The sequence below is a fragment of the Cibotium barometz genome, chromosome 29 (genome assembly GCF_041138505.1).
Source record: "Cibotium barometz isolate CiBa-2024 chromosome 29, ASM4113850v1, whole genome shotgun sequence".
NCBI classification, from domain to species: domain Eukaryota; kingdom Viridiplantae; phylum Streptophyta; class Polypodiopsida; order Cyatheales; family Cibotiaceae; genus Cibotium; species Cibotium barometz.
The window spans coordinates 49,106,088-49,133,209 of NC_141074.1; the positions used below are offsets into that span (position 1 = coordinate 49,106,088).

At 45.8% G+C, this 27,122-nt stretch overlaps 1 protein-coding gene across 6 annotated transcripts in view; it reads right to left on the reverse strand.

Moving 5' to 3' along the window:
• The window catches only part of LOC147622297 (uncharacterized), a 99,695-nt gene that overhangs the window by 34,353 nt on the left and 38,220 nt on the right, over positions 1-27,122 (reverse strand). For 4 of the 6 annotated variants that reach the window (XM_086823400.1, XM_086823398.1, XM_086823401.1 and 1 more), the window contains 2 exons: positions 16,686-16,930; positions 15,859-16,020 (listed from right to left, as the gene is read on the reverse strand). In XM_086823400.1, coding sequence (XP_086679526.1) covers positions 15,859-16,020; positions 16,686-16,928 — 405 coding nt within the window. In that variant the 5' untranslated portion in view covers positions 16,929-16,930. Of the gene's footprint in view, positions 1-14,978; positions 15,468-15,858; positions 16,021-16,685; positions 16,931-27,122 lie in introns of those variants that run through there. The other 2 variants (XM_086823403.1, XM_086823404.1) reach the window with 2 other exon arrangements.

The following is a 27,122-nucleotide window of genomic DNA, read 5'->3' on the forward strand; positions in this document are numbered from 1 at the left end:
AATTGCAAAAAAACAATCGTTTTCAGATTGCCGTTTTTTCCACCGTCCCCAGGACGGCCTTTGCCCCGTCCCCGTCCCCGTTCCCGTTCCCCGTCCCATGTTTCTATGCTTAGTACTTTTAATGTACTAAGTGCACTATGTGCACTAGAGCAAATATACATGTGTGATAGGGGAGTCACACACTCATACTTTGTGAGTTGACTTATCCCCACACGTCTCTCTCTCTCCCTTCTTCTCTGTGTGTGTCTCCCACATGAAACCCTAATTGTTTCAGCTGAGCTTCTTTAGCTCCCTCATAATCTCCTCTGACATGTTGGGTTTTATGCTGTGTATGCACCCAGAGGAGTGCTAGTGATCATCAGTAGGTTACTGGGGCACTTTTTACTTCAGTTAGTGGAGGTTTTTTCCCCCAGTTTTAGCTTAGTTCCACTTATAATAGCTTATAAGTGATTTGGTCCACCTGGCACACTTTATGGCCGGACCATGTGAACACACCTTTTAGGTCACTTCTTTATGTGGCTATTGTACTTCATTTTATCACTACTCAATACAAGAGAAGTCGTGTTCCTCTCTTTGTCACTCACGTTTCTTGCTGAAGTACCCTCCAAACCCTAACCCTAACAGCAGCTCCTTCATTTGGTATCAGAGCTCCCAGGTTCACCCAGCCATCAGTACCCTGCTGTTGTCCGTACATAGTCGCCTAGAACCTGCAGTTCCGTACAAAACCTGCAAGCGACCAGCAGCACGTGCAACTGTCCGTACAGTTCATCACCCAGCTGTCAACTGTCCGTACCATTCGCCGTCAGCTGCACGCCTAGAACCTGCAGCACCGTACAGCACCTGCCAGGCGACCAGTTCTGTTCAGAACTCTGCAACTGCTCGTCCAGTCAGACGCCAGCAACAGTTCCGTACAGCAGAGCAGGTTTTACAGTACCTGCAGTTCCGTACCTGCTCTGTACTGTAGCCGTACAATCAACTGTACCTGCTCCGTACAGCAGTCCAGTACTTGCTGCGCATACCTGCAGCTGACCTGTTGACAGCTGTTTCAGTACCGTATCTGCTGCGTGTACCTGTTCCGTACAGTCGCCGTACAGTCGACCTGTTTCCGTGTAGTTATTTCAAACAGCCTACAGTCAACCTGTACCTGTCTACTGTTCCGTACAGCAAACAGTCGACTTGTACTTGCAAAAGTCACATTTGTGGTAAGCTTTACAAGTTTTGAAATTTGGGCATTTTCTCTGTGAAAATTTTCTGGCAGATACAGGCAGATTTTCTTGCAAAGAAATCTCTACAGGTTTTTTGCAAGGTTTTGGGCGCAGTAACTTTGGGCTATTTTGGGCATTTTGGCACTGTGTGAGCCATTTTCATTGCTCTACTCAGTCAGTGGTGCATTTTGTTGCACATTCAGAGGATTGAGAGTGCAGGCATATTTGGATCAGCTGTATTTAGTGGAGTACAGTTGCTTTCAGGGTTATTGCTTTTGGGTTTTTTGATACACAGGTACAACATTGTGCATTGGCATAATGGCAAATCAACAGCAGAGTGATGTATTCACGTATTTGTCTAAGGAAGACAAGTTGGATGGCATGAATTACTCCTTGGGGAGTTTTATGCTGAGAAATGTGCTCGTGGCAAAAGGTCTTTGGGATTTTGTTAGTGGTGATGAACCACGTCCAGGTCCATTGGCTCCAGAGACTCCTCCCCAAGGGGGTGCTCGTGGACGAGGACAACAGGTACAGCCACCAGGTCAGCCATTGCCTGTTCAAAGAACAAATGCTCAGAAGACATGGGATGCCAGAGATGCACAAGCCTTGTCACTTATTGCATTGTCAGTACAGAGGTCTATTATACCTCATATTCGTTCAGCTGGCTCTTCACGGAATGCATGGGTGACTTTGGAGCAAAAGTATGCTGCTCGTAATGAGGCTCGGATCTCAGTTTTGAAAAGAGAGCTGGAAAATCAGAAAATGCATGAAGGAGATGATATGTCTAGCCACTTGAACAAGCTGCAGGATTTGAGAGAGCAACTCATCAATGTGGATGAGATTATTCCTCAGACACAGCTTGTGTCCACCATCTTGAACTCTTTGCCAAGATCTTACTTGGCTTTTCATACCTCTTTGAGCCTCAGCATGAGGAATGCTGTTGAACCCCTTAAGTATCAGGAACTTGTTGCTCTCTTGCTACAAGAAGAGCAAATCAGGAAGAACATGAATATGAACAAGTGCTGAACAAGCATTTACTATAGGTCAAAAAGGGAAAGGCAAATCTCAGCCAAAGAGTTCAAATCAGAATTCAGGTGATGGTGGTTCATCTCAGGATACCAAGAAAGGTGATGGACATCCCAAGAAGAAGGGCAAATACCATTACTGTAAGAAGCCAGGTCACTACATCACAGAGTGTAGGAAGAGGATTGCCAAAGAGAAGGCAAAGGAATCTGGGATGTCTGTAAATGATGCCTCTAAAGCTCCTCCGGAGACTGCTTCTTTTGTTGAGGACAGGGATTACTGTTTCTACACATGCAGCTATGATGCCTCTTGGTCTTCACAGGCACTCAGTGTGACAGAGCATGCATGTACTTGGTATTTTGATAGTGGTGCTTCAGAGCATATCACATCTCGCAGGGATTTGTTTTGTCATGTAGGCCCTGCTCCTGTTGGCAAAACTGTTCAGTGTGCCAATAATGCTTCATATCCAGTTCGTGGCATTGGGGAGATTCAGCTCACAGCCATTGATGGCTCTATTCTTTGCCTTACAGATGCCTTATATGTACCAGGGATAAAGAAGAATTTGTTGTCCATTTCTTCTTTAGCACAGTGTGGTATGCAAGTCCACTTTGATGATGACAAATGCATGGTCAGAGACAAAGCTAATGCTTTGACCTTGATGCTTACTGGTACATTATGTCATGGATTTTATCAGTTGGATGCATTTCAGCCAGTGGATCAGTCTGCTTATAATGCATTCACTCTTACTCCAGCTATGGTTGATGCGGAGTTATGGCATGCTCGCATGGGGCATGTAAATTTTGGTAGTCTTATGCTTATGCAGCGACATAACATGTTGACAGACCTACCTCTTATGGAGAAGCCTCAAGATCACATATGTGAAGGATGTATTTTGGGAAAAATGCATCGGTTTTCCTTTCCCACGTGATCAGGCTCTACGAACTGCAAAGTTGAATCGGTCACTCATGGAGATGGCCAGATGTATGTTAAAGGCAAAGAAGCTACCACATATCTTTTGGGTGGAAGCCGTTATGTGTGCTTGTCATATTTTGAATCGATGTCCCACAAAGGCATTGGTTTCCATTACTCCTTTTGAGGCTTGGCATGGCCGCAAGCCTTCGGTATCACATTTTTGTACCTTTGGGTGTCTAGCATATGCACACATACCCAAAGAGTTGAGGAGGAAGTTGGATGATAAAGCCACAAAATGTATTTTTGTTGGGTATAGCCGTGAGAGCAAGGGCTACCGGTTATATGACCCACTATCCAAGAAGATATTCACTAGTCGGGATGTGATTTTTGATGAAAAATCAGAAATATCCATGGCTGGTTATGATGTAAATCAGGCTGAAAATGATGTGTTTGAAGGTCTACTACCTATGGAGTTTCATTCCACAGTTGGTGATCCAACCCATGAGGGTACAGGACAGCCAGCTAATCATGAAGATGGTGCAGAAATTCAGCACGCTATTGAGCCAGCAGTTGAGCCAAATATGGGGCAGCAGGCTCCACAGGTCAGACACATACCTAGATGGTATTTGAGGACATTACAGGACAGCCAGCTAATCATGAAGATGGTGCAGAAATTCAGCAGGCTATTGAGCTAGCAGTTGAGCCAAATATGGGGCAGCAGGCTCCACAGGTCAGACACATACCTAGATGGTATTTGAGGACATTACAGGACAGCCATCTAGAGGGTCCTCTTGCTGGCCGTACTCGTAGGGAGACACGGACCAATGAGCATGCACACATCATGGATTTAAATATGGTTATGGCAGCCAGTTTACAGGATGATGATGAGCCTGATTCATTTGTGGATGCACGAGACAATGTGCATTGGAATAAAGCCATGCAGGATGAGCTTGATTCTATTAAAAGGAATCAAACATGGGATTTGGTTGATCTGCCCAAAGGCAAGAAAGCCATTGGTACTAAGTGGGTCTATAAGTTGAAAAGACATGGAGATGGATCCATTGACAGGTACAAAGCCCGTCTAGTTGCAAAGGGCTATGCACAGAAGAAGGGCATTGATTATGAGGAGACATTTGCTCCTACATCCCGTATGTCGACACTTAGGTGTGTCATTGCATTGGCTGCACATCGTGGTTGGGTTGTTCACCAATTGGACATCAAGACTGCTTTCCTACATGGGGACCTCGAGGAGGAAGTTTATGTATATCAGCCCATAGGTTTTGCAGACCATGGTCATGAAGGGAAAGTATGCAGGCTGAAAAAGGCCTTGTATGGTTTGAAACAAGCCCCACGAGCTTGGTATGCAAAAATAGATGCTTTCCTGCTCACTCAAGGCTTTGTGAACAGTCCATCAGAAGCCACTTTGTATGTAAAGAAAGAAGAGAAAGATCTGCTGGTCATCAGTCTTTATGTAGATGATCTTTTGCTCATGGGATCAAATGATGACAAAATTGCAGCTTTTAAAGAGATACTGCAACAGACATTTGACATGTCTGATTTGGGGCTCGTACACTACTATTTGGGCATACAAACCCTAACCCTAACAGCTGAGCTCCTTCATGACTATGGCGAGGCTCCTGTCTCCTCCTCCTGTGGCATGTCCTCTGTAATGACATAGGAGGATCCTGATGGAGGAAAGTAACATAGGGCAATGTATATAACCCTGTCCTGTGAGTGCTGTAAGCTGATCCACATGTATCTGGCCTCTGGATCCTATGCTACCACTCTCAGTCTCCCCTGTAGCTCCCGTCTGAATAGAACTACTACTCCCCCCGACCCTCTCGAGGTACCCTGGCATGTGGTCCTCCCGTATGCTGACTCCCACTGGAATCCCTCTACTCGAGGTAGCCCTCTCTCTGGGCTTTGATGTGTCTCTGTCAGAAGTATGATGTCTCTCCCCACCATAACATGCTCCAGTCGTCCAGACTGCACCCATAGTGAACCATTACAGTTCCATACTGCCATGTGTATCTCTGTCAGTGGCCTGGTCTGTGTCCCATAGGCCCCAAACCGCTAATCCATGGGCCGGCCATCAATGATGACCCCTCTCAATGACTGAAATAAGTCGGTAGAAATCTCGATGAACGACAAAGTAGTCACCTCTCTAATTCGACTAAGCGCATCTGCAACACTATTCATGGACCCTTTTCTATAACGAATCTCAAAATCAAAATCTTACATTAATTCAGCCCATCGAGCTTTCCTTCCTCTCAAATCATCCGCATCACACACATACTTGATTGACTGATGATCAGTCAATACCAGTCAATACCACAAACTTGGAGCCATATAAATAATGTCTCTAAACCTTGAGAGCGTGAATCACCGCATAAAGCTCCTTCTCAAGGGTTGGCCAACGAGATTGAGTGTCGTCTAGCTTTTTACTTTCAAAAGCAACAGGTCTACCATCTTGAAATAGAGCAGCCCCGATGGCATAGTCACTGGCATCAGTTTCAAGAACATAAGGCCGACTAGGATCGGGTAATACTAAGATAGGTGCTTCCTTGACTTTATCTTTCAAAAGTCTGAAGGCCATATCCAGATCGTTATTCCAAGTGATAGGCTGATTTGACTTACGTCCACGACCTTTCAACAAGTCGGTCATCGGTAGTGTGAGCTGAGAGTACTCCCGCACAAATTTCCGAAGAAAAACAACAAAACCGAGAAAAGAACGAAGTTGTTTCACTGTTCATGGTATAGGCCAGGCCAGAACCTTATGTACTCGGTCATAGTAGTCAATGCTCAATCCATCTCTAGTGATCTTGATGTCTGTCATGAAAAACTCACATTTACTTAATTTAGCATATAGTCGATTCTGTCTTAAAATAGTTAAGACAATCGTGAGGTGTCTAACATGATCCTCAAGAGTACAACTATATATCAGAATATCATCCAGGAACACAACCACAAATTTTCCCAAATGTTCACGAAAAAGATCGTTCATCATCTGCTGAAAAGTGGTTGGAGCATTGGTTAATCCAAAAGGTAATACGAGAAACTTGTAATGGCCATACCTAGTCCGAAAGGCGGTTCTTTCGACATGCCTATCATGAATACATATCTGGTGATAGCCAATACGTAAATCTATCTTCGTGAAATATTTCGCTCCAGCTAACCGGTCAATCAGGTCATCTGATCTAGGGAGAGGATAACGGTTCTTAATTGTCAGCTTGTTCAATCTCTTGTAATCTATACACATTCTCCAGGTGTTGTCCTTCTTTCTCCTAAGCAACACAGGTGCCACCCAAGGTGATTTACTTGGACGGATCTGGCCCATCCTTAAATAATCTTCGAGTTGTTTGGCCAACTCATCTTCCTCAGCTTGAACTCATCCTGTAAGATGGAATACTAACAGGGTGAGCACCAGGGATCACGTCAATACGATGATCTACTACCCTTTTAAGTGGTAAGCCCGATGGCACTTCCTTAGGAAATACATCTTGAAACGAATCAAGTATCTTCTTTAATTCTTTGCTTTCAAATACACTTAATTCATTGACATCCATAGAAGGTATGAGAAATGAAGAAAGTGGAATCAATACACAATGGAAAGCAGTATACAAAGAAAAATCCATTATATTACCAAAATCAACTATATTTACAAGAGGTCCCTGAGAGGGATGTATACAATCACCTAAGATACTATACTGGGTGTTTCTATGTTCAAAAGAAAGAATATGACTAGACCAATCTGTCTGGACTTGAAGAGTCTTAAACCACTCAATCCCTAATAATAAGTCTACATGTTCTAGGTGCATAATATAGCATTCTAGAGTATCTTTGTAGTCTTGAATCCGGATCGGTAGCATCTCCACCTTTCGATCCCATACTTTCCGACCCACAGATAGGCGTACCTCATAGGTATGATCGCTGGGCGTTGTATCAAGACCCAATTTATGCACAAGTTTGCAATTAACAAAGTTGTGTGAGCTGCCACGGTCTAGAAGAATGTGGATTCTATGGCCATTCACTTCTCCATAAACTCGGAGAAGATCATGCAAGCCAAAAACTTTAGAGTTGAACAGACAATCAAAACGTGTACTAGGGCGAGAGAGTACAGTAACTGACGTACCTGTCAAAGACAACTGGTTAGCTGCCTTTGGCTTGGATTCTGCGTTGGTCTTTACACCCTTTTGCTTCAGGTACTCGTTACGCATATGTCCTTTTTCTTCGCAGATGAAGCAACGTCCCTCCTTCTTGAGCTTCAAAGCCTTGAGGAGACATTTTTTCTTCGCTGGGGTCGAAGTTGAATTCTTCGAAGGTTGGTCCGCAGACTTTTCTTCTGTCTTGCTAGCCATTGGTGCGGAGAACTTCCTTTTGTGCTTGTTCCCCTCCTCGGTAACGGGTTTAGACTTGGAAGAGACCATTGTATCATCATAGATACAAGCGGAATGAATGGCCTCATCCAAAGTTTTACATTTGTTGTTTTTAACCTGTAAACGGTATGAGTCGAGTAAACCGGCTACGAAGAAACCCAAAAGAGTTGTGGAATCCATCTTCGTAGCTTTCATCTGCAAGTCCCTAAATTTTTGGAGATAGACCTCATAAGTGAGGCTCTGCGAGATCATGGTCAAAGTAGTAAACCAGGCAACAACATCATAGTCATCCTCCTTCTTGAGGAATTCTTTCTTCAAGACGTCTTCGAACTGTGCCCAAGTTGTTGGTTTAGGGTTGAGTTCTTTCCACCAAAGCAAAGCTTTTCCTGAGAGGAAACCTGCAGCTAATTGGATCTTTTTTCCATCGTTATATGGATGAAACTGAAAATGGACTTGCCACTTATGTAGCCAAGTGTCCACTATCTCCTTGGTACGCTGCTTTTGCTCGCCCCCAAACTGTTCCGGAGTAATATTGGGGCCTAAAGCAGATGCCAAGGTATCCATTCCCGAAAGAGTAGATAGGGTAGTGGTCAACAAAGAGATGGAATTCTATAAAGCCTGCATCTGCGCGGCGATTTGTGCTTGACGTTCCGAGGAAGAAGCTTCGAGAGCAACTTTAAACTCTTGGAAATCTGATTTTGAAACACAATCGTCGAAAAGATCGGCATCGGTGGCTTCCGTAGCTGGCAGGTCTTCACGTTCGAGAAAGGGCTCCAACTCGGATTCTTGGGTCGACATCTTCAAAAGGGTAAGGTGAGAGAAAATATTTATCTTGCATAAGGAGAGTCCTAGAGAGCTTGAGAGCTTGAGAGATGTGTGGCAAGAAGCCCGCTTAAGGGGAATATATAGGCTTCCCCAAAAGCTAACTTAGCTTTTGCCTTTGTGTTTTTTTTTGGTTAATTTAATATATATATATATATATATATATATATATAATGTTTTCTTTTTTCTTTTTTAAAAACACTTATAAAGCAAAGCATGGGTTTTTTAAACCCTTTCTAAGGTTCAGCAAAAAAACAAAAGCAAAGAAAAGCAAAGCATGGAGTGAGTTTTTTTTTATATCGAAAACTTAAAAAAAACTCCACTCGACGCTGGCGTTTGCTTTTCACTTTTTTTTTCTGCCTCCCGCCTGTAATTAGCGCGTGCCTGCCTGCGTGGACCACCTGCGCACGTGGTTAGCCACCTGCACTCGGCTGGTGCCTGCGCGTGTACCTTGCCGTAACCGCCTGTGCGTGTACCTGCGCATGTACCTAGCCGCCTGCACATCCACATGGGCGCCTGCCTGTGCCTGGCTGCACATGCAGCCCGTATGAAGTCCCGCCTGCCCACGTTCACCATCCTGTCCGCCTGTGTGTACTTCTAGCCTGCGTGCAAGACTTGCCTGCATATAGGTGTCTTCATTCAGGTGGGCTGCGCAACCTTCAGGCGTCACAAAGGCATGAACAGCCTTCGCTTCTTCTCTCTCTCTCTCTCTTTTACAAACTACAGCCGACTGGCTTCTACTTTTTCTCTCTCTCATAACTATTCAGACAGTTGAAACACCTACAACCCTTCTTCTTGCAAAGCAAACAACCATACAAGACCACAATCTTCCTCACTGGTTCCTACGATGCAAAAGCAACATGCTGAACTTGAAAAAACAGCAGTATGCACCGAAAAACAGCAATCTTCTGAACTCATACCTTTTCTTTGACCTCTTTCTTGTTAGAATTCATCTCCTATCTTTATCAAACACCAAGGCCTAGGTTGTGGGTGTGCCCGCCCTGTATAGGTGTTTTATCATTTTTCCTCACTCCCCGTATTTTTTCCCCATTTTTTCCATGGTGTGGGTGGCTGCCAAAGGCTGGCAGGAGCTTCTGATGCTGACTGACTGCACTCTTGGACACGTGGGCTGGCCGACCTGATCAGAAGTAGTCGTGGAGTTTTTTTCTACTGGCCGACTAGATGTGCCCAGTCGTGAGAGCTGGCGGCGCATGCTAGCGCTGGCCGACAGCATGATGGGGCCATATAAATAGGCCCCATTGCCCCACATTGTATTCATTCAGTTTTCCTCGGGATCTTGTGTATAGAGAAGAGTTATACGCCTATCTCTCTCTCTCCTTCTCTTGTGCTGTCTATTTTCTGCACTCTACTTGCTCTTGTGATCTCAGATTTGGTTATCATTTCTGCTGCGTATTTTGACATGGTATCAGAGCCCTAGGCTCTTGAAAGATCTTGGGAGTTTTTTGAGCAAGAGGGGGATAGTTACGTTGCTGATTGGTGGACTGTTTGGACTGTTCGGGAAGAGAAGTTGCAAGAGGAAGGCGGACTAAGGTGCTGGACAGCCACTTGCAGGTTTAGAGTTTCTTTTCCCACCCACCCACCCTTTTTTTGTTACATCCTCGCGATGGCAGATTTGTTAGAGATGGCTGAGAAGCATGTGAAGATCCCGACTCTCCCCACGTTCCCAGTGGACCGTCAGTTAGACGGGAACAATTACGGCATCTGGAAGGTTATGATGGAGTCTTTGCTGGAGTCATATGACCTTGATGATTTCATCGTTATCGGGGTTCCACGGCCGGAAGCAGAGGAAGGGGAGTTACTGTCAATGAAGAAGGACCGCGAGGCACAGGCACAGATGTTGGATCGTGTCAACGCCAGGGTCCGGTCATTTACTTTCCTCAATTGCACACCACAAGTAATCAATCACGTAAAGCATATGACGTTGGCCAGAGGCATATGGCAGCACTTGGCTTCTCTTTATAGCAGGGTATCACCCATGAAGAGGATCTCCTTGGAAGTGTTGATGCGGGTTATGAACCCTGCAAAGTCATCGACGATGCGGGCGCACATTAACAAGCTGCAGGCCCTTCAACAGGAAGTCCTCCAGGCTGGGAAGGAGATATCATCTGAAGACATGGCCATTACTTTGTTGTCCCACTTGCCTGCTCAGTATTCCGCTTTCTACTCCTCTTTGATTACGAGTGGCAAGCTCAGCACCATTACCTGGGAGGAGCTTGTGCCCATGGTCTTGGACCAAGAGGAACGTTTCACGAACCCTCCTCACAGCGGAGGATCGGAGGCCTTAACTGGCCAACGGTCGAAAGGCCGGAGTAACAACAAGGGCAAAGGGAAGGCTTCACCCGAGAAGTCTTCTGAGAAGAAGCCCGACACAGAATGAGAGAAGTTGAAGGCCGAACGATCCTGCAATGATTGTGGCAAAAAAGGCAACTATTGGAGGAAGTGTCCTAAGCGGACTGGGAAGAGTGCTAATTCTTCAGCCTCAGCTGCAAAGACTCCTGCATTTGTGCACTTAGAGATGATGGACTCCGATGCTTCATCGTCTTCGAGCGAGGAGGCAGTTGGCTTCAGCGCGAAGGATACCCGGGAATGGATTCTTGACAGTGGTGCTTCCAAGCACATGACTCCGTCCCGTGACTTCTTTTTGGATCTTAAACGGAAGTCAGGTCGCATTTTTATTGGCGATAACTCCACTATTCCGATACACAGTGAGGGCCGGATGGAGATTATTCCCGACGGCAAGGGGGGCAAGCATGCTTCCCGTGTTCTTTACGTCCCTGCTCTGGGTTTTCATCTTATGTCACTGCATGAAGTATGCAAGACTGGCTTTCGGGTGGAATTTGAGGAGCATTCAATTGCTCTACGGGACCGTGGGACTGGCCAGGTTGTTTGGGAAGGCAGTGTGGAGAATGGTATCTACAAGCTCTCTGCACTCTCCTCGTTGACAGGTTCTCAGGTCGGAGATCTGTGGCACTTTCGTTTTGGCCACTTAAATGTGGATGCACTGCGGCGAGCTTTCCGAGACCACATGGTGGTTGGCTTGCCAGATGTTGGCAGTAGGCAAGGACGTTGCAGTTCTTGCATACGTGGTAAGCAGCACAAGGAATCCTTTCCGAAGTAGGCTTCCAGGCGGGCTTCGAAACCGTTGGAGTTGATTCACACTGACTTGTGTGGACCTCAGCAGACACCATCATTGGGAGGATCTCTCTATTTTATGCTACTTGTCGATGACTGTACCAGATTCACGTGGGTCTACTTTCTTTCACAGAAGGACCAAGCTTTTGCACGGTTCAAGGATTGGCACGTGATGGTGGAAAAAAAGTCTGGATTGCAGGTAAAGACTCTCAAGGCTGACAAAGGGGGTGAATTCTCCTCGACTGTATTTCTCAGAGTTTGTGCAGATCATGGCATCAAGAGGGAACTGGCCAATACAGGATCGCCTTCAAAGAATGGAGTTGTAGAACGCAAAAACAGGACTGTGGTGGAGATGGCGAGGACCATGCTGGAGCATCATGATCTTCCTCGTCCACTTTGGGGAGAGGCTCTGGCAACGGCTGTCCATACCCTCAACCGGTCTCCAACGACTTCAGTACCTAATATGACTCCGTTTGAGGCATACTTTGGCAGGAAACCTGATGTCTCACACTTCCGTGTTTTTGGGAGTGATGCGTACGTACATATTCCGAAGAAGCACAGGGGGAAGCTTGACTCCAAGTCCCGCAAGCTTATATTTGTGGGGTATAATTCTCTTTCCAAGGAATACAGTTTGTATGATCCAGACAGGAACGAGATTGTTGTCAGCCGGGATGTTGTCTTTGATGAGCATGTTCCAGTATCCACTGTCGAAGAGTCGCCACTTCTTGGAGATCCAGAGGAGTCTGATGATGATTCCCCGACCATTGCTTCAGTTGATCAACCTCAGTCAGTTTAGGAGGTTGAGCCCGTAGCTGGAGTGGAGCCCCCGCAACGGCTGGAGGCTCCTCGATCTGTTCGAGTACCCAGGTGGTTGTTGGACACCCTTCGGGAGTTAGGTGTCACGGAGTTACCCTCCGAGTGGACCACAGAGGACGGCCCTCAAAGATCACACAGAGTCCGAGACAAAAGCAATACAGCGGAGCTTCTTCAGGTAAACTATGCTCTGATGTCTCGCATTATGCGGGACAAGGAGCCCACTTCCGTAAAGGAAGCCCTCTCACAGGATACTTGGAGGAAAGCCATGCAGGTGGAACTTGATGCCATCGAGAAGAACAACACATGGGAGTTGGTACTGAGGCCGTCGAAACGGTCAGTCATTGGTGTCAAATGGATCTTTAAGACCAAATATGCGTCAGATGGGTCGGTGGACAAACACAAAGCCAAACTTGTGGCTAAAGGTTATGCTCAGCGGGCCAGGCATCGACTACGAGGATACCTTTGCACCGACAGCACGGATGACCACGATTCGGACCGTTCTTGCCCTTGCTTCTTCTCAGAGGTGGCCCGTGTTTCAAATGGATGTAAAATCTGCGTTCCTTAATGGTGACCTGCAGGAGGAGGTGTATGTTGTTCCAGGATCAGAAGGGATGGTTTACAGGTTACGTAAGGCCTTGTATGGTCTTAAGCAGGCTCCCAAGGCTTGGAATCAGAAGATTGATTCCTTCTTTGTTCGGACTGGATTTCAGAGATGGGTTGCAGATCCTAACCTGTATCTCTTTCGCGAACGCGGCATGGTTACGATTATCATCCTTTATGTGGATGATCTCATTCTCACCGGCGGTCATGTAGAACACATTGGCATGACGAAGGCTGCCTTGTCAAAGGAGTTTGAGATGACCGACTTAGGCTTACTCCACTTCTTTTTGGGATTGGAGATCTGGCAAACCCAGAGGGGGTTTTTTGTCTCTCAGCAGCGGTATGTTCATGAGTTGCTTGAGGCCTTTGGGATGGAGAACTGCAAGCCTATTACTTCGCCGATGGACCCAAACACAAAGTTAACCGTTAATGATCCTTGTGAGCCAGTTGATGTCTCGCAGTATCGGAAGTTGGTTGGTTCATTGATCTGGTTGCTAAACACCAGATTGGACTTGAGCTTCTCCATGGGACTGTTGAGCTCTTTTATGCAGACGCCATTGAAGTCTCATTGGGACGCAGGATTGAGGATCTTGCGGTATCTACAGAGTACGAAGGATCTAGGACTCTTTTACACAGGAGGGGATGGAGTCAGACTCCAAGGTTGGAGTGACTCAGATTGGGGAGGAGATCCAGACACGAGGAGATCTACTTCAGGTTACACTTTTACCCTCGGCTCAGGAGCAGTTTCTTGGAGCAGTAAGAGGCAACCAACTATTGCCCTATCTTCGACAGAGGTAGAGTACCAGGCTGCTTGTGGTGCTGCTTGCGAGGTTGTGGTTACGGAGGCTGCTAAGCGAGATTGGGTTTCCACAGAAGGAGCCCACAGTCATCCAGTGTGATAACCAGAGTTGTATAGCTATTGCTCGAAACCCGGTCTTCCATGCCCGGACCAAGCACATAGAGATACAGTACTAACTCACCTCCCAACCTTGACAGCCGTGGGCAAGCCCACAAGACTTGGCTGTCCCCACCGAGCGACGAGCTGAGCTAACTAGATGGACGTACCGACCAATCTCTACTTCGTGACGTCCCATACCGCCACGAAGCTACCCTCGCGGGCCTCGAGACTGCTGCCGGCCTCGACTGCATGAAGCGGGTGCACGTCTCCACTAGATCCAGGCTCCTGACCATAGAGGTCTCACAAAGACACGCGAGACTCTATGAACTAATGACTAACCTTGGCCACCCTTTTATAGGCTCTTGGCCGGTCATCGGGCGTCCACACTTGGGCGCCCGCCCGTCCATACTTGGGTGCCCACCCATTAGTTTATCCCTAACTCAGCTCGTCAATCAGCCTGCCTAGCTCCAAGCTTCCCCAAACTTCGAAGCTAGTCTTGTGTGCGTGTAGCACACGGTAGATACACACTGTGCACATGACAACCTCGGCCACCAACTCCATGGTGTATTCTGGACCATCCACACCTTTCCACCCCCGCAGCAACTTCACCACCGACATGGGTGCTGACTTGGGTGACGCGAGGACGCGATCACCATAAGAAAGGAGGATAGGTTAACACAGTTTCACCCGCTCGACTTACCGTAAGGCGCTTTGCCATCTTACCTGCTTAAATGGACACTTATCTTTTGTAAGACGCCACTCGAACATATAAAGCGGCCTCAAAGAATTGCCTCTCTTTCTAGTCTTAAGCAGGTATGTACACAAAGTCCTCAGACTTTCCCTATTTGACATTTAAGCGCAAGGTTCACCAATTCTACACTTGGAGGGACAATTGCTCATTTTTTGGTTAGAAGATTGTATTTCTTGTATTTAAAAATCTAGTGTTTATCTTTTTTTTTCCCCTTTTTTTTTGACAAACCTAAGGCCCAAGATCCTCCCATAGTTACTATTTTTCACCACCATAGGCGATTTTTATCCGCTCATAGGCAATGCCACTGAAGAACTTTGCATACGTGAGAGGTGGCGGCCACTTGCCTTCCTTAATCATCGATTCTTCATCATAAGCAACACTCTTCCTCATGTTTTTATCACTCAGCTCCATTTTTCCACAGCAATTATTTCATTCCATTACTTTTGTACTTCAAAGATCAATACCTTCTGAGAGAATCAGAATGTTTGTCCACGTTTAGATGCCTTGAAAGGCAAATTCACCCCAAAGACACATGCACAACACATAACTACCCTAAACTATTGTATATCTATGTACAAGAAAATGTGTTACAACTGAAACTTCAAGTACAAATAGTTGTGTTACAACACATAACTACCCTAACTAATGTCTATGTACAAGAAAATGTGTTATATACATAGATATCTATGTATATCTATGTACAAGAAAATGTGTTACAACTGAAACTTCAAGTACAAAATGATACTCCAAAATGTGATCCCTGATCTCAGCCCAAATGCTGTTGTCGATCCCATTGCTCAGCCCAATGCTTTGCTGTAGATCTGTTTCCAGCACCTCCAATCAGCCCTCAAGTGGTTGCTCCTGACTGTGTGCTCCAGAAACCATGAGACAAGATGATCAAATGAGGACAGCTGTGACACAACCCAATCCCTTGTATTTATGCACTTTCCTTGCATATGTCTCATGCCATTAAGCTAAGGCCGTACCCTCCCTCTTTCTCCTACACTTGGACCGACCGTATGGTGCATGTAACAGCTAAAGGTGGCATATGAGATGGCTCACAATGATCTTCTTTCCCCGAGGATCATGTAGCCAATATCCCTTCAACACCATGCTATTACAAAAGTAGATGCACGTACCTCTTCCAACAACACTTGTCATTACAATCAAAAGATACTATGCCACACAACATAATTATTACAATGTGAATGTTGTAAAGGTTTGTCCATTAAAAGCATGTTTGTTTTCCATTTAATCTAATTCCTTTGAGAAGGTTTGGAGCAACTAAAAAGGAGAGCATACCAAGATAGGGTAAGATGATCCTTGCTCCATGGCAGTAACACTCTGTTGCGCGGTGCAAGCTGATACAAGTGTAGCTTTTTTGGTGTCATCGATGACTTGTGCGTACAGATGCTTATCCGAACAAAATACCAATAGCCTTGGTCTCTGACTGGTCCCAGTAAGCTAGAACAAAGAACATGAAAGGAAAAACGTTAAGATTTCATGTCATGTGTTGTGTGTCTATGCTTTTCATAATGTGGTGAAAAAAGCTACAACAAAAGTTGAAAGAGGTAACTTGATGTGTGTGTGTGTGTGTGGGGGGGGGGGGGGGTTGGGGCGGGGGCGGGGGCGGGGGCGGTGGGGAGGGGAGGGGGAGGGGGAGGGGGGGGGCTGGCGGTTGTTCTATGTTTTTTATAATATGTGGCGAAAAAAGCTACAAGGGTTGGAAGAGTTATCTTGATGGCCATTCCCTATTCTGGAAAATTCGCAAACCAATAGCCATTCACTTCAGTCACGGTGGATTCTGCACAGATGGTGACAGGGGAAAAGCTGCCAGGCTTACCAACACAGATTCTGAGCAGAATGTACTTGACTTATACAGCCTGTTGAACTTGACTTGTAGTGACCATGACGGTGTGTGGGTGGGGGGAAGTGTGTGTGTGTGGTGAAGAGGAGGGGGGGGCAAGTGGGGTGTGTGCGCGCATGTGCACGTGGGGTGGCTGCATGTGTGTGTGTGTGTGTGTGTGTGTGTGTGTGTGTGTGTGTAAGCAATGGAAGCTTTGGATGAAATTTGCCACGACCCCCACAGCCTTTTGAAGCATCTTAAAGGAGCAAAGAGAGGACATTACCAGCCTCCGGGCTCGCAGGTCGCGCACTTTGTGGCTCTCAGTGCGAGGCACACGCTTCTTCCCAGCCCCGGCCTCAATCCTCAACGGCAGCACACGAAGGCCTCCGGTACCAAATGGGGAAGTGTCAACACATGGTAACACCTTGAGGGTGTAGCTGAGACCTCTTCTTCTTGAAGGCAACGGTTGAAGGGGTGCCCATGATGAGACATGGCTAACTGAAGCTAGATGATGTCGCAACGCCATTTCTGCAAGTAGGCATTAGAACCCATGAGGTTTTCACACCCTCTTTGCATACAGTGAATGACAATGCTTTATTTTATTTTTTTTAAATCCACTCAATTGGTAACTAACCTTAAATTTTGAAGCTGGAAAATAATATTTGGAAATTTTTTACGTTTTTATAACTCATACCTTTCAATTTTTCAAAAATTTCAAGCCGAGTGTGGTATTTTTCAATTTTAGGAGTTAAAATACACTAAATCTAGGTTTCTCCCTAGCATTGGTTGAGGAGTGCTCAATGGGTATCCTGATTTGGTCAAAATCTTGATAAATCCAATGGTTGTTAAAAATATACTTATTTCTTTTTGTTTAAATCGATTCATTTTTTAATGTACAGTTAATATCTAGCATATATTCCATACCACCAGTTCAAATAGTGGCTCTAGCTCACTTAGATAAGATGCACAAGTGATTTACAAGAACTAAGAACTTTTAGCTTTAACATTGTATAAAAAGCCTGAGCAAGATTGCCAACAACTTACCGAAGATGTGAACTGTATACTCTATGTTGTTCAATACCCTCATAAGCATAAGTAGCTTTTTTTAAATTTTTATTTACTAATTAGTTTGACTATATTAACTAGATTTATATGTTCTAACCTAGCCTAATTTATTCTATATAGCCTAGTCTAGTATTAAACTATACTAGCCTAACCTAATAACTTACTAGTTACTAATATAGTTAGTTTCACTAATTTATCCTATCTGCCCTAGTCTAGTTTAAAAACTATACTAACCTAAAATACATTTAGTTTTACTAATGTGTGTGTGTGTGTGCGTGCACATATACATACATCTATACATATGTGTGTCACATGCACTCTACACTGTAGTGCATGGTGACAAACTGGCTCATCATCAGCAGTGCAACATTTGTCCAGTATTAGTTCCATTTAGGATGATATTTGTCGTACGCCGTGACCCCATTGTATATCCTCAGTCCAAGATAAGTCAGGCACGAGCTACGTAGGTCATTCTCAGCCATAGTCAATCAGTCAGTCAGTCAGTCTAAGTCCCTTAACCCACTTAAAGAGACGCATTCATGCATATACAGTCAGTAGAAACCTTAGGGTTTGCATCAGAAAGCATCCTGCGTAGTATTGCACATCATTCATGCATAGCAGCTAGACCATTGCAGGAACCCCAGATAGCATCCAATATTTATCTAGGATTTTTCTGGTATTTTTTCCAACATTTTCAGCATTTTATACACATTTAAGCATTTATTATTGGACATGAGCAATCGGCCAGCTCGGGAGCCAACCGACTGGCTCATATGGTCCATATAAATAGAGCCTTTGCATAATCATTCCATCATTCATCATGTTCAGCAAGAGAGCCATCAAGCACTTGTCATCCTCAGCCTCAAGAGCATAAGCGATTGCAATTTCAGCCCTCTCTCTTCAGCGTTTGTCTCCTACAGCCCTAGGCGCCTCAAACGCATGAGCATTCAGCCATCTACATCAGTCAAACACATTAGTTCAGCATTCAGCCTTGCGTTTTCTGCATCCACATAGTTTTCAACATTCATCATATCATCGTTTTGCTCCAGCCTCTTGGTAAAGGTAAAACGCAGCATTCTCATTCCTTTACAGCATTCATATACAGTCTAGAACAGTCCCAAACAGCCCCTCTCTCAGCCCTAGCTTTGCATCCCTCCCTCATACCATTGGGAAGAGTGCATAGGGTCGAGATTGGACATCTTTGGTGCTTCTACAATAGTGCACAGTTCAGCCCAACACTTGGTCTTCCGAGGTCTTGCGTTTGGCTTATCGTCAGTCACACCGTTAGTCTCTTTAAAGATAATAAAGCAAATACTATCTCGGTAATGGGATAGGGGGCCCTTCAATGGTTTTCAGGACCCCATACGGTGTACAGTTCTCATCTCTCTCTCTCTCATATCTCTCTAAAGTTTGAAGTATTAAAGTGGATTGCTAAACTCGCGAAACTCAAGATACAGAAGACGGTGTGAGCATTTGTGTGACAAGATCCTCCAATACGAAGACTTCCGCAGCATGTTACTACCCCTCTATCCATATAATAATCTGGTAGGAAAATTACACTAAGAGTACGAGTCACTCGAGACATAATATCACAATATCCTGACACTTGGCTATCCCGTCAGCTTTCTTCACCTTGACTAGAACAATCCTTACGTAAGGAAAGGTGAATGATTCCACCAGGTGTTTTTCCATCATAGTTCTCACAAGCAGGTCACATTGAACAGCTCCCCGAAGCTTAAGAAAATGAATTGGGATATATTCAGGTATCAAGTTTTTTTATTAGACAACGACGATAAACTAGGTAATCGAGGATATCCTTCGAGCATTCTATGGATGAGAACCTAGGAGATGGATGAACTATTTACATCTGATGGGGTTTGCCTACAACACTTCTCATCATCAAAGCATTGAGATGAGCCCATTTAAGACACTATATGGACACGATTGCCTAATGCCATTGAATTGGTCTAACCCACTGATTAAATTGAAAGTGTCAAAACAGATGCTTGATAAGATGGATCATCAAATGTAATCTATAAAGAAAGACATCAAAGCTGCCCAAGACATGCAAAAGTAGAACATTGATCTGAAAAGATCTAACATGGAGTTCAATGAAGGTGACCATACGTGATTACATGGAGGGTCAAAGATCAAGTTTATGAACTTTTACTTCCCTCGTATCTCAAAATCCACAATGTCTTCCAAGTTAATCTACTGAAGAGATATGTTCTAGATCCCAATCATATTTTGGATGATAAACAAGTTCAAGGAACAGGGGGCTGCTTCCAGGCGCTGAGCCTTGGAAGGAGCTTCTTTTTCAGCGACTGCTGCAGGCTAGAGCTCCCCCAGCAGGGGGCACTTGGGCACCAGAGATACGATGGATCTTCATAGAGATGAGGAGGACAGGCCTCAGTAGAGGATGGGAGGACAGATTTGCCTTGAGCATCCTGCGAGCTTGGGAGTTGCTAAGACCGAGGCTTTCTCAGGAGTCCTACTTGTGATGAGGAGCGGGCCAGACAGCCGCTCATCTGGAGCCCAGCGGTACGCACAGAGCAGGGTCATATGCTGGGATCTCGGCCTCGTCTAGCCTGGGGACCATTGGCGGCAGGCCCAGCACGCAGTTTTGGAGACTGGCAGGCCTTCTGCAGTCTCCCAAAGGAGATCCAGGTGGAGAGGCTGAGTCACTTCAGAGGGGGGCTGATTATGAGGGATGACATTCAGGAGGCACTCACTGAGGAGTGGTTCACGCCTCTCGAGCCAGCGGCCCCACGGTGGATGGGAGCCTTTACACAGTTGGAGATCCTGATTGCTGTCAGAGATTGCACTGAGGATGGTAGATGCCTCTACTATGAGATCCAGGATGAGGGCAGACTTCAGAGAGTGGAGGCGGAGTCGCCTTTGGTTGCAGAGTGCATCTTTCAAAGGATACGGGTAGTGGCCGCCGCTTCTCGGAAGTGGCATATTGATCCAGACCCTCCAGATGTGGACTCTGATTGGCGCATATGGGCATATGCTGCGCGCCCCTTGGCCCGGCTCCAGTGGGACCCTGGCGAGTACGAGTGGCATGATCCTTATGCATCCCCCAAGGCCACAGAGATCACCTTTTTCCAGTACACTGTTCGATTGGGGAGACATATTTTGACTGCGAGGAGGATGGTCTCTCCAGCTACATCGGAGCATTGGCGGCTACAGGGACTCTCACAGGAGTTCCTGGAGGATTTTTGGACCAGGCTCTGGGCTAGTCGACAGGCACGCAGGATCTCGACTTTCTAGTGGTTGGTTGCCCACAGGGGCTCTGCAGTTGGCACATGGCTTGTCTACAGTGGTCTTTCGACGGCCTGCATCCGATGCGGCTACCCTTTGGAGACACAGAGACACTGCCTATGAGACTATCCACAGGCGCAGCAGATTTGGCTGCGGATGCTGCGCATTTTGGCCCCCCTCTCTCCAGAGGGCATGTATACGTGGGGTGCCGCTGCTTGGTCGACTTCGTCAGGGCCTGCTCTGGGATACGAGACGGAGCAGGACAACCAGGCCATCAAATTCATTAGGGGCCAGCCTCGCCTTGTTCCTTCACCGGATTTCTCATCCGCCGGCTGGACACAGGAGAGGGATCTACGATGGGAGCTCCTCAGCAGCCTCACCATCTGGTTCACCTCAAGAGCCCGGTGTTTCAGGGCCTTTGAGGGGAGACTGGAGCCACCAGCAGAGACTGTTCGGGGGATTTGGCAGGAGTTGATCCACACTGTGAGGACAGTATGACCGCATTCGGGGCGACTCGGATGAGGTGATCTTGTGGCGCCAGGCCTTTCACATCGCTTGGCGTAGCGGCCCCTTCTATACCCTACACGCGGGTACCCCCCGCTGGCACTACAGGCCACCTGTTTGGCTTTTCCCCCCTCCTATTGTATGATATAGCCTCTCAGTTCTTTGTACTGATATTTGTACTTTTTTGCACCTAGGGGGAGTCTCCCTAGCTGCCTTGATTGGATCTCTGCTCTGCCTTCTTATGAGCAAGAGAGGGTTTTTGTAGCCCAACGGGCGTTTTTTTAATAAATAACTAATGAAAGGATCTTTTCTCGGAAAAAAAAACAAGTTCATGGAACAAACTAGAACCACAAGCAATTTTCGATGTCAAAGAAAAGTCTCTTAGAAATAAGATCTTTAAAGCAATATTGTAATATGCGGAAGCTTCGGAGAAGAATCGGTAACTTCAATACTCAGAATTCAGCACTCTTTTTCGCGACGGAAATTAACGCACAAACTGAAAGGAGAAGTGCAGAAAATAGAGAGAGAGGGAGAGAGGTGGAGAGGACACAGTATTGGGTCCCAATTACCCTCTGTAGGGCCCCCACCACGGATGGTGTATTTGCTTTATTAGAATGATGAGAAAACTGAAAGAAAATACAGCAATCTTGGACCTTTTCTTGGCTGGGAATACCCTTTGCTTAGCACCCTCTTGGCTTTGTCTAGCCTCTTATGCTTGAACTCTTGGTGGAGAATGAGATAAAAGAATGGGAACATGGGCTCTCCCTTTTATACTAGCCCAACTATAGTAGTCGGCCAGTTCCATTTCTGCCCACGACTGAGATCACAGCATTAAATGCTGGAAAAAATACATAAACTGCTGTGCATCACTTTAATCCATGGCTGGGCACTCATGCGCATGGGAAATAGGGCTGGGCACTTAGGCGCCTGCTGCCTAGGAGGCTGGGCACTGAATGCCCCCCTCTTTTGGAGGCTGGGCAGCCTGTATGGGCTGCCCCATACTTGCCTTAAACCTCTCCAAGAGCTGGATAAGCAATCAGCTACCCCTGGCCTACCCCTGGGGCTGTCCTACAGCCCCCCCAATGGCCTACCCATGGCTGGTGGGTACAGCCACTGCCTTCCTGGCTCTCATGGGGGTGGTTTCACACCATTTCCATGCCCACAATTCGACTTGGGGTAGCCCCATGGGCTGGCCCCTTGTCCTAAACACTAACTACTCAATGATCTGGCATCCGGTACCATACCAGATACACAGAATCACTGACATCATTCCAGAGGGAGACTCACAGTGCGGACTGGCACTGTTTCATGTGCAGGACAATGCACACCTAACCTTAGACTCCTGTGCACGACAATGCACACCTGACCTCGGATATCTGAGATGGATCCTTGGCTGACTCGTCCCGGACTGGGCTCACATGGGACCAATTCACCATCCCAGGTCCTGCACCTTTTGTACAGAAATGTCTACGTGGCATCCAAGTGCGGGATGCACGTGACATCCCCTTCTGCTTAACTTGACGGAAGCTGTCACCATTTGGCCATCAATGGTTCACTCTTGCTTTCACACTATGTACATATTGGATTGGTGTCCATGGCTTCTGGAATGTGCCTATGCATGTGATTGACACGTGTCATGCTGTATAGTTGGATATGATATTCCGCTGGGACTTGACGTTATCATGCCCGGAATATCTGGAGGACTTGGCTTTCCGCTGGGACTTGTGCCTTTGTGTACATGCCCGGAAACGCCTGGAGGATTGGCTTTCCACTGGGTCTGGTATCGCATATACTTGCCTGGAAACGCCTGGTCTTATATGGTTTCATGAACGGAAATTGCTCATGCCAATGCTGCATTGCATAGCATCTTTATGTGCTTGCCTGCAATGAAATTGCATGCTGTTTTCATGCCTGCATGACCTATGTGTAGCTCCGGGTAAGGGGACGCCCGCCCGTGAACCGTGCGTGTGAAACTGTCTGCTGACATGGTTGTGTGGCATGTGAACAGGTGGTAAGTATTACCCAATCTAGGCTCAAATAGCCCTTAGGACTTAGCCAATATTTATAAGTGAGTGCGTTCCCACTTTATTAAAGTTTGGGCCCCAAAAGTCACTTATAAATTATGACCGCTTCCAAGTTCACACTCACTGAAGTCCCCCCGAGGCGGACAAGACTCAATGTCCAGGACCTGATCCTCCCCTTTTACTCATAAATGGGCATCTCCCCATGTCCCTTCACCTGATTGGATCCCAATTCACTTACTTATTAAGAGAAAATTCGTGTTCTCTTCATGAGGATTTTTGGAGGCTGAAAACTCTGTTTTTCCACCATTTCTCTCCATTTCCAAGCTCTCCATAGCCATACCCAACTTGCTAGGGTGTTTTCCAAGCTTCCAAGAGTGTTTCCAAGTGCTAATCACTCTCCTACTCACTCCCAATGACTGAAATTCAGCAAAACAGCTCTCATTTTTGCTGTAATTTCTGGTCTTTTTGCTGAAAACCCTAATTTCAGCCTTCCTTTCTCAAGTTGAACCATAGAGGAAGCTTTCCCAGGGTTCCCTTCATCCTCTTGAAGACTTTTGTCGCGAAGGATTGCGGCAAATTGAAGATATCAACACTTCTAAAGCTTCCAACACGAAGGCTTCCGCTTGCAACAACTTCTATGAAGACTGGTAAGCTAATTGGACAATGTGTTGTCGTTACTTATTCAGTAGAAGGGCAAGACTCCTTGTTTAGCCGCCATGTGTAGTATTTCTCTCGTCCTATGTGCTCTTGAAGATGTTGCTACCTTGCTTGGTAGAACACAGAGCCAATGGTAGAGAATATGGGCACTGAAGTCGGGCCGGGCATCAAGGCAGCTCCTTGGTGATCTGCATCGACATACCATTGTTTTTCTAAATGCTGAATTTCATATGCATTGGCATGGAGGATTTGGCAATGGATGCCCGTGAAGCTATGTATTGAATTTCTCCAATAGTAATACAATTTACTCAAGGGAGGAGTCGGCCGTTCCGGCTCATTGTGTGTCTCTTGTCAATTCAGCAATTTACTTCTTGTATTTGAGCAATTGTCCTTCAAATCTTAGTGTATTTAAGTGTATTGATTAGCATTGTGTTCAACCAAGTTACATTGGTATCAGAGCATACGGTTCTCTTTCACTTCTATCGTGAGAGATGTACAGGGCACATGTATCTATGCCTTATGCATCACCTTTTGGTCCAAAAATGATGCCAGTCAGGGGCTGTCCCAATGAACAAACATGGGGGAAAATATGTTGAGATGCACACACATGCATCAAAGTCTCGTGACTTCAAAGCCGGAGACAAATCTGTGAAGTTTGACACATTGGGCAACTCATGGTACGGAGTTTGAGCTGATTGCTTTTACTGCCCAGTTTGATATTGCTTTCAGTGATGAGGATTTCACTCACAAATCCATGATCCGGCATGTAAGCATGTTCATGAAAGGCACTGCTGCCCATTGGTGGCTCACGGAGAAGCTCTCACCGAATCCTGTTAGATCATGGGAAGAATTCAAGGAGAGGTTCTATGCTCAATTCTTGCCTCCCAATGCATTGAATGAGATAACAATGAAGTGGGATTGGGTAAAGCAAAATGAGAGGGAGTCCGTAAATGCATATGTACAAAAGTTTTGGAAAGTGCTCTTGGAGGTGTCTCCATTTATGCATGTCACCGAGGCGGAAAGGAAGAGAAGGTTTCAATCGGGATTGCAACCCGTGTACAAAGCGGGACTACAAATGTATCCTGGTCATACCTTACACCAATTAATCGCAGCTGCCACCGCCACACCGAGCAATTGGAACTCAAATTAAGTCGATCCAATAAGGCTAAACCCTCATTTCAAGGCAAAGAGAGGACTGTCCAAAACCTACAAAATGATGGACAGCCACCTAAAAGGACCAAAACCAAGATAAAAATGGTCCAAAGGCTCAAAATAATATTAAAAGACTAAGGTTATATAAAAGGGGAGGAGAAGGGTGTGTGTGTGAATAGACTTATGGTCCACTAGCTCACCTATTTAAAGGTGGAGCTAGAAGGCATTTCATAAGTCCATTATTAAGAGACTAAGGTTATGTAAAAGGGGAGGAGAAGGGTGTGTGTGTGAATGGACTTATGGTCCACTAGCTCACCTATTTAAAGGTGGAGCTAGAAGGCATTTCATAAGCATGAAGCTAAGTTGTATTTTGAGCAACTTAATAAGCAAGATCTTTTCTTGTATTTTGTGAGTCTCTCTCCTCCACATATTTGATCTAGCATGAGCACCACGAAATTCTAACATGGTATCTAGAGCTAGGCGACTTGCAAGGTGTAGAATAGGTCAAAAAAGTGGTTTTTAGAGTACACCTCATCTACCCCCAACCAGTGGAGGCCCTCCAGCAGCTTGTGGAGGCAACTTATGGAGGCAAGAACTCGGCGTGCTTTCATCCCTATTTAAAGGTGGAGCTAGAATGCATTTCATAAGCATGAAGCTTAGTTGTATTTTGAGCAACTTAATAAGCAAGATCTTTTCTTGTATTTTGTGAGTCTCTCTCCTCCACATATTTGATCTAGCATGAGCACCACGAAATTCTAACATGGTATCTAGAGCTAGGCAACTTGCAAGGTGTAGAATAGGTCAAAAAAGTGGTTTTTAGAGTGCACCTCATCTACCCCTAGCCAGTGGAGGCCCTCCAGCAGCTTGTGGAGGCAAGAACTCGGCGTGCTTTCATCTAAGAAAATGTAGAGGAGGTCTGGGCGCTCAGATTCGTACAGCTCATCAGACGAGTACTCCTTTCTCAGCTGCGACATTGCTCACTGAGCAGGTCGGCGTACGTTTTCTGCAGCGCAGTATTTCGTACAGCCATTCGCCGTGTGTAGGCAATTGCAGGCCTAGAGAGCTTAGGGCTTTTGAAGCCCATGGTCTCAAGGTCCTACAGCTCAAATCTTAGCCCTAATGGCGGGCTGAATCAACCGTGGGAGTGAAAAAACCAAGCGCCTACTGTTTCTTTTCTCCATGAAAGCTTGCCCAAGCTTGTTAATAGTGTTCATAAACACTAATAGTGTTGACTAACACTAATGAGGCTACTAATCCAACAAAGGGGAGCCATTCCAAAGTGTTTCTAAACACTAAGAGTGTTCTCAAACACTAATGGTGAATCTAATCACCAATGCAAGTGTCTATTAGATGCTAGAAAAGTGCTCTTAAGCACTAATAGTATTGCTAAACACTAATGGTGATCTTAATCACCGAACAAAGTGTTCTTTGACACTAATGAAGCTAATCTCCATCAGAATTAGTGATTGGGTACAAACCCTAATTGCTAAACCATAAACTTCACCATCTTAATCTCCTTTTTTATGCAACATCCTTGGTTTGATTAAGGGTTGTTGCACTCTCATAAGCCTTTCTCTTTCTACTTAAGCCAAAACATCACAAATTTCTGGTTTTAACTTCTTCATAAATCAGCCCATTACTCTCTAGTAATCTCCTTCAATACCCAATGTCAAAGGACAACACCCAAATTAAGAAGTTCTCAGGAGAGGGCTTCCACACTTGGCAAGTCCTTGTCAAGTACAAGATGATGTCCAAAGGTTTTTGGCCATTCATCTCCGGCACTAAGGTTATTGATCGAACTAAGGCTGAAGATATTGAAGATGATGAGAGGACACAAGCCATCATCATGCTTCATCTTGATGAGGCTCTCATTCACCATGTGGACCAGCTTCCGACTGCAAAGGAGAAATGGGATGAGCTTGACAAGCTCTATGGAGCTCGTGGTAAGAATTCCAAGATCTCACTTAAAATTGATTTTTTCAGCTTGGAACTCAAAGAGGGAGACGGCATTGGAGCCTTCATCTCTCACTTGAAGGGCCTTATGGCTCAACTTG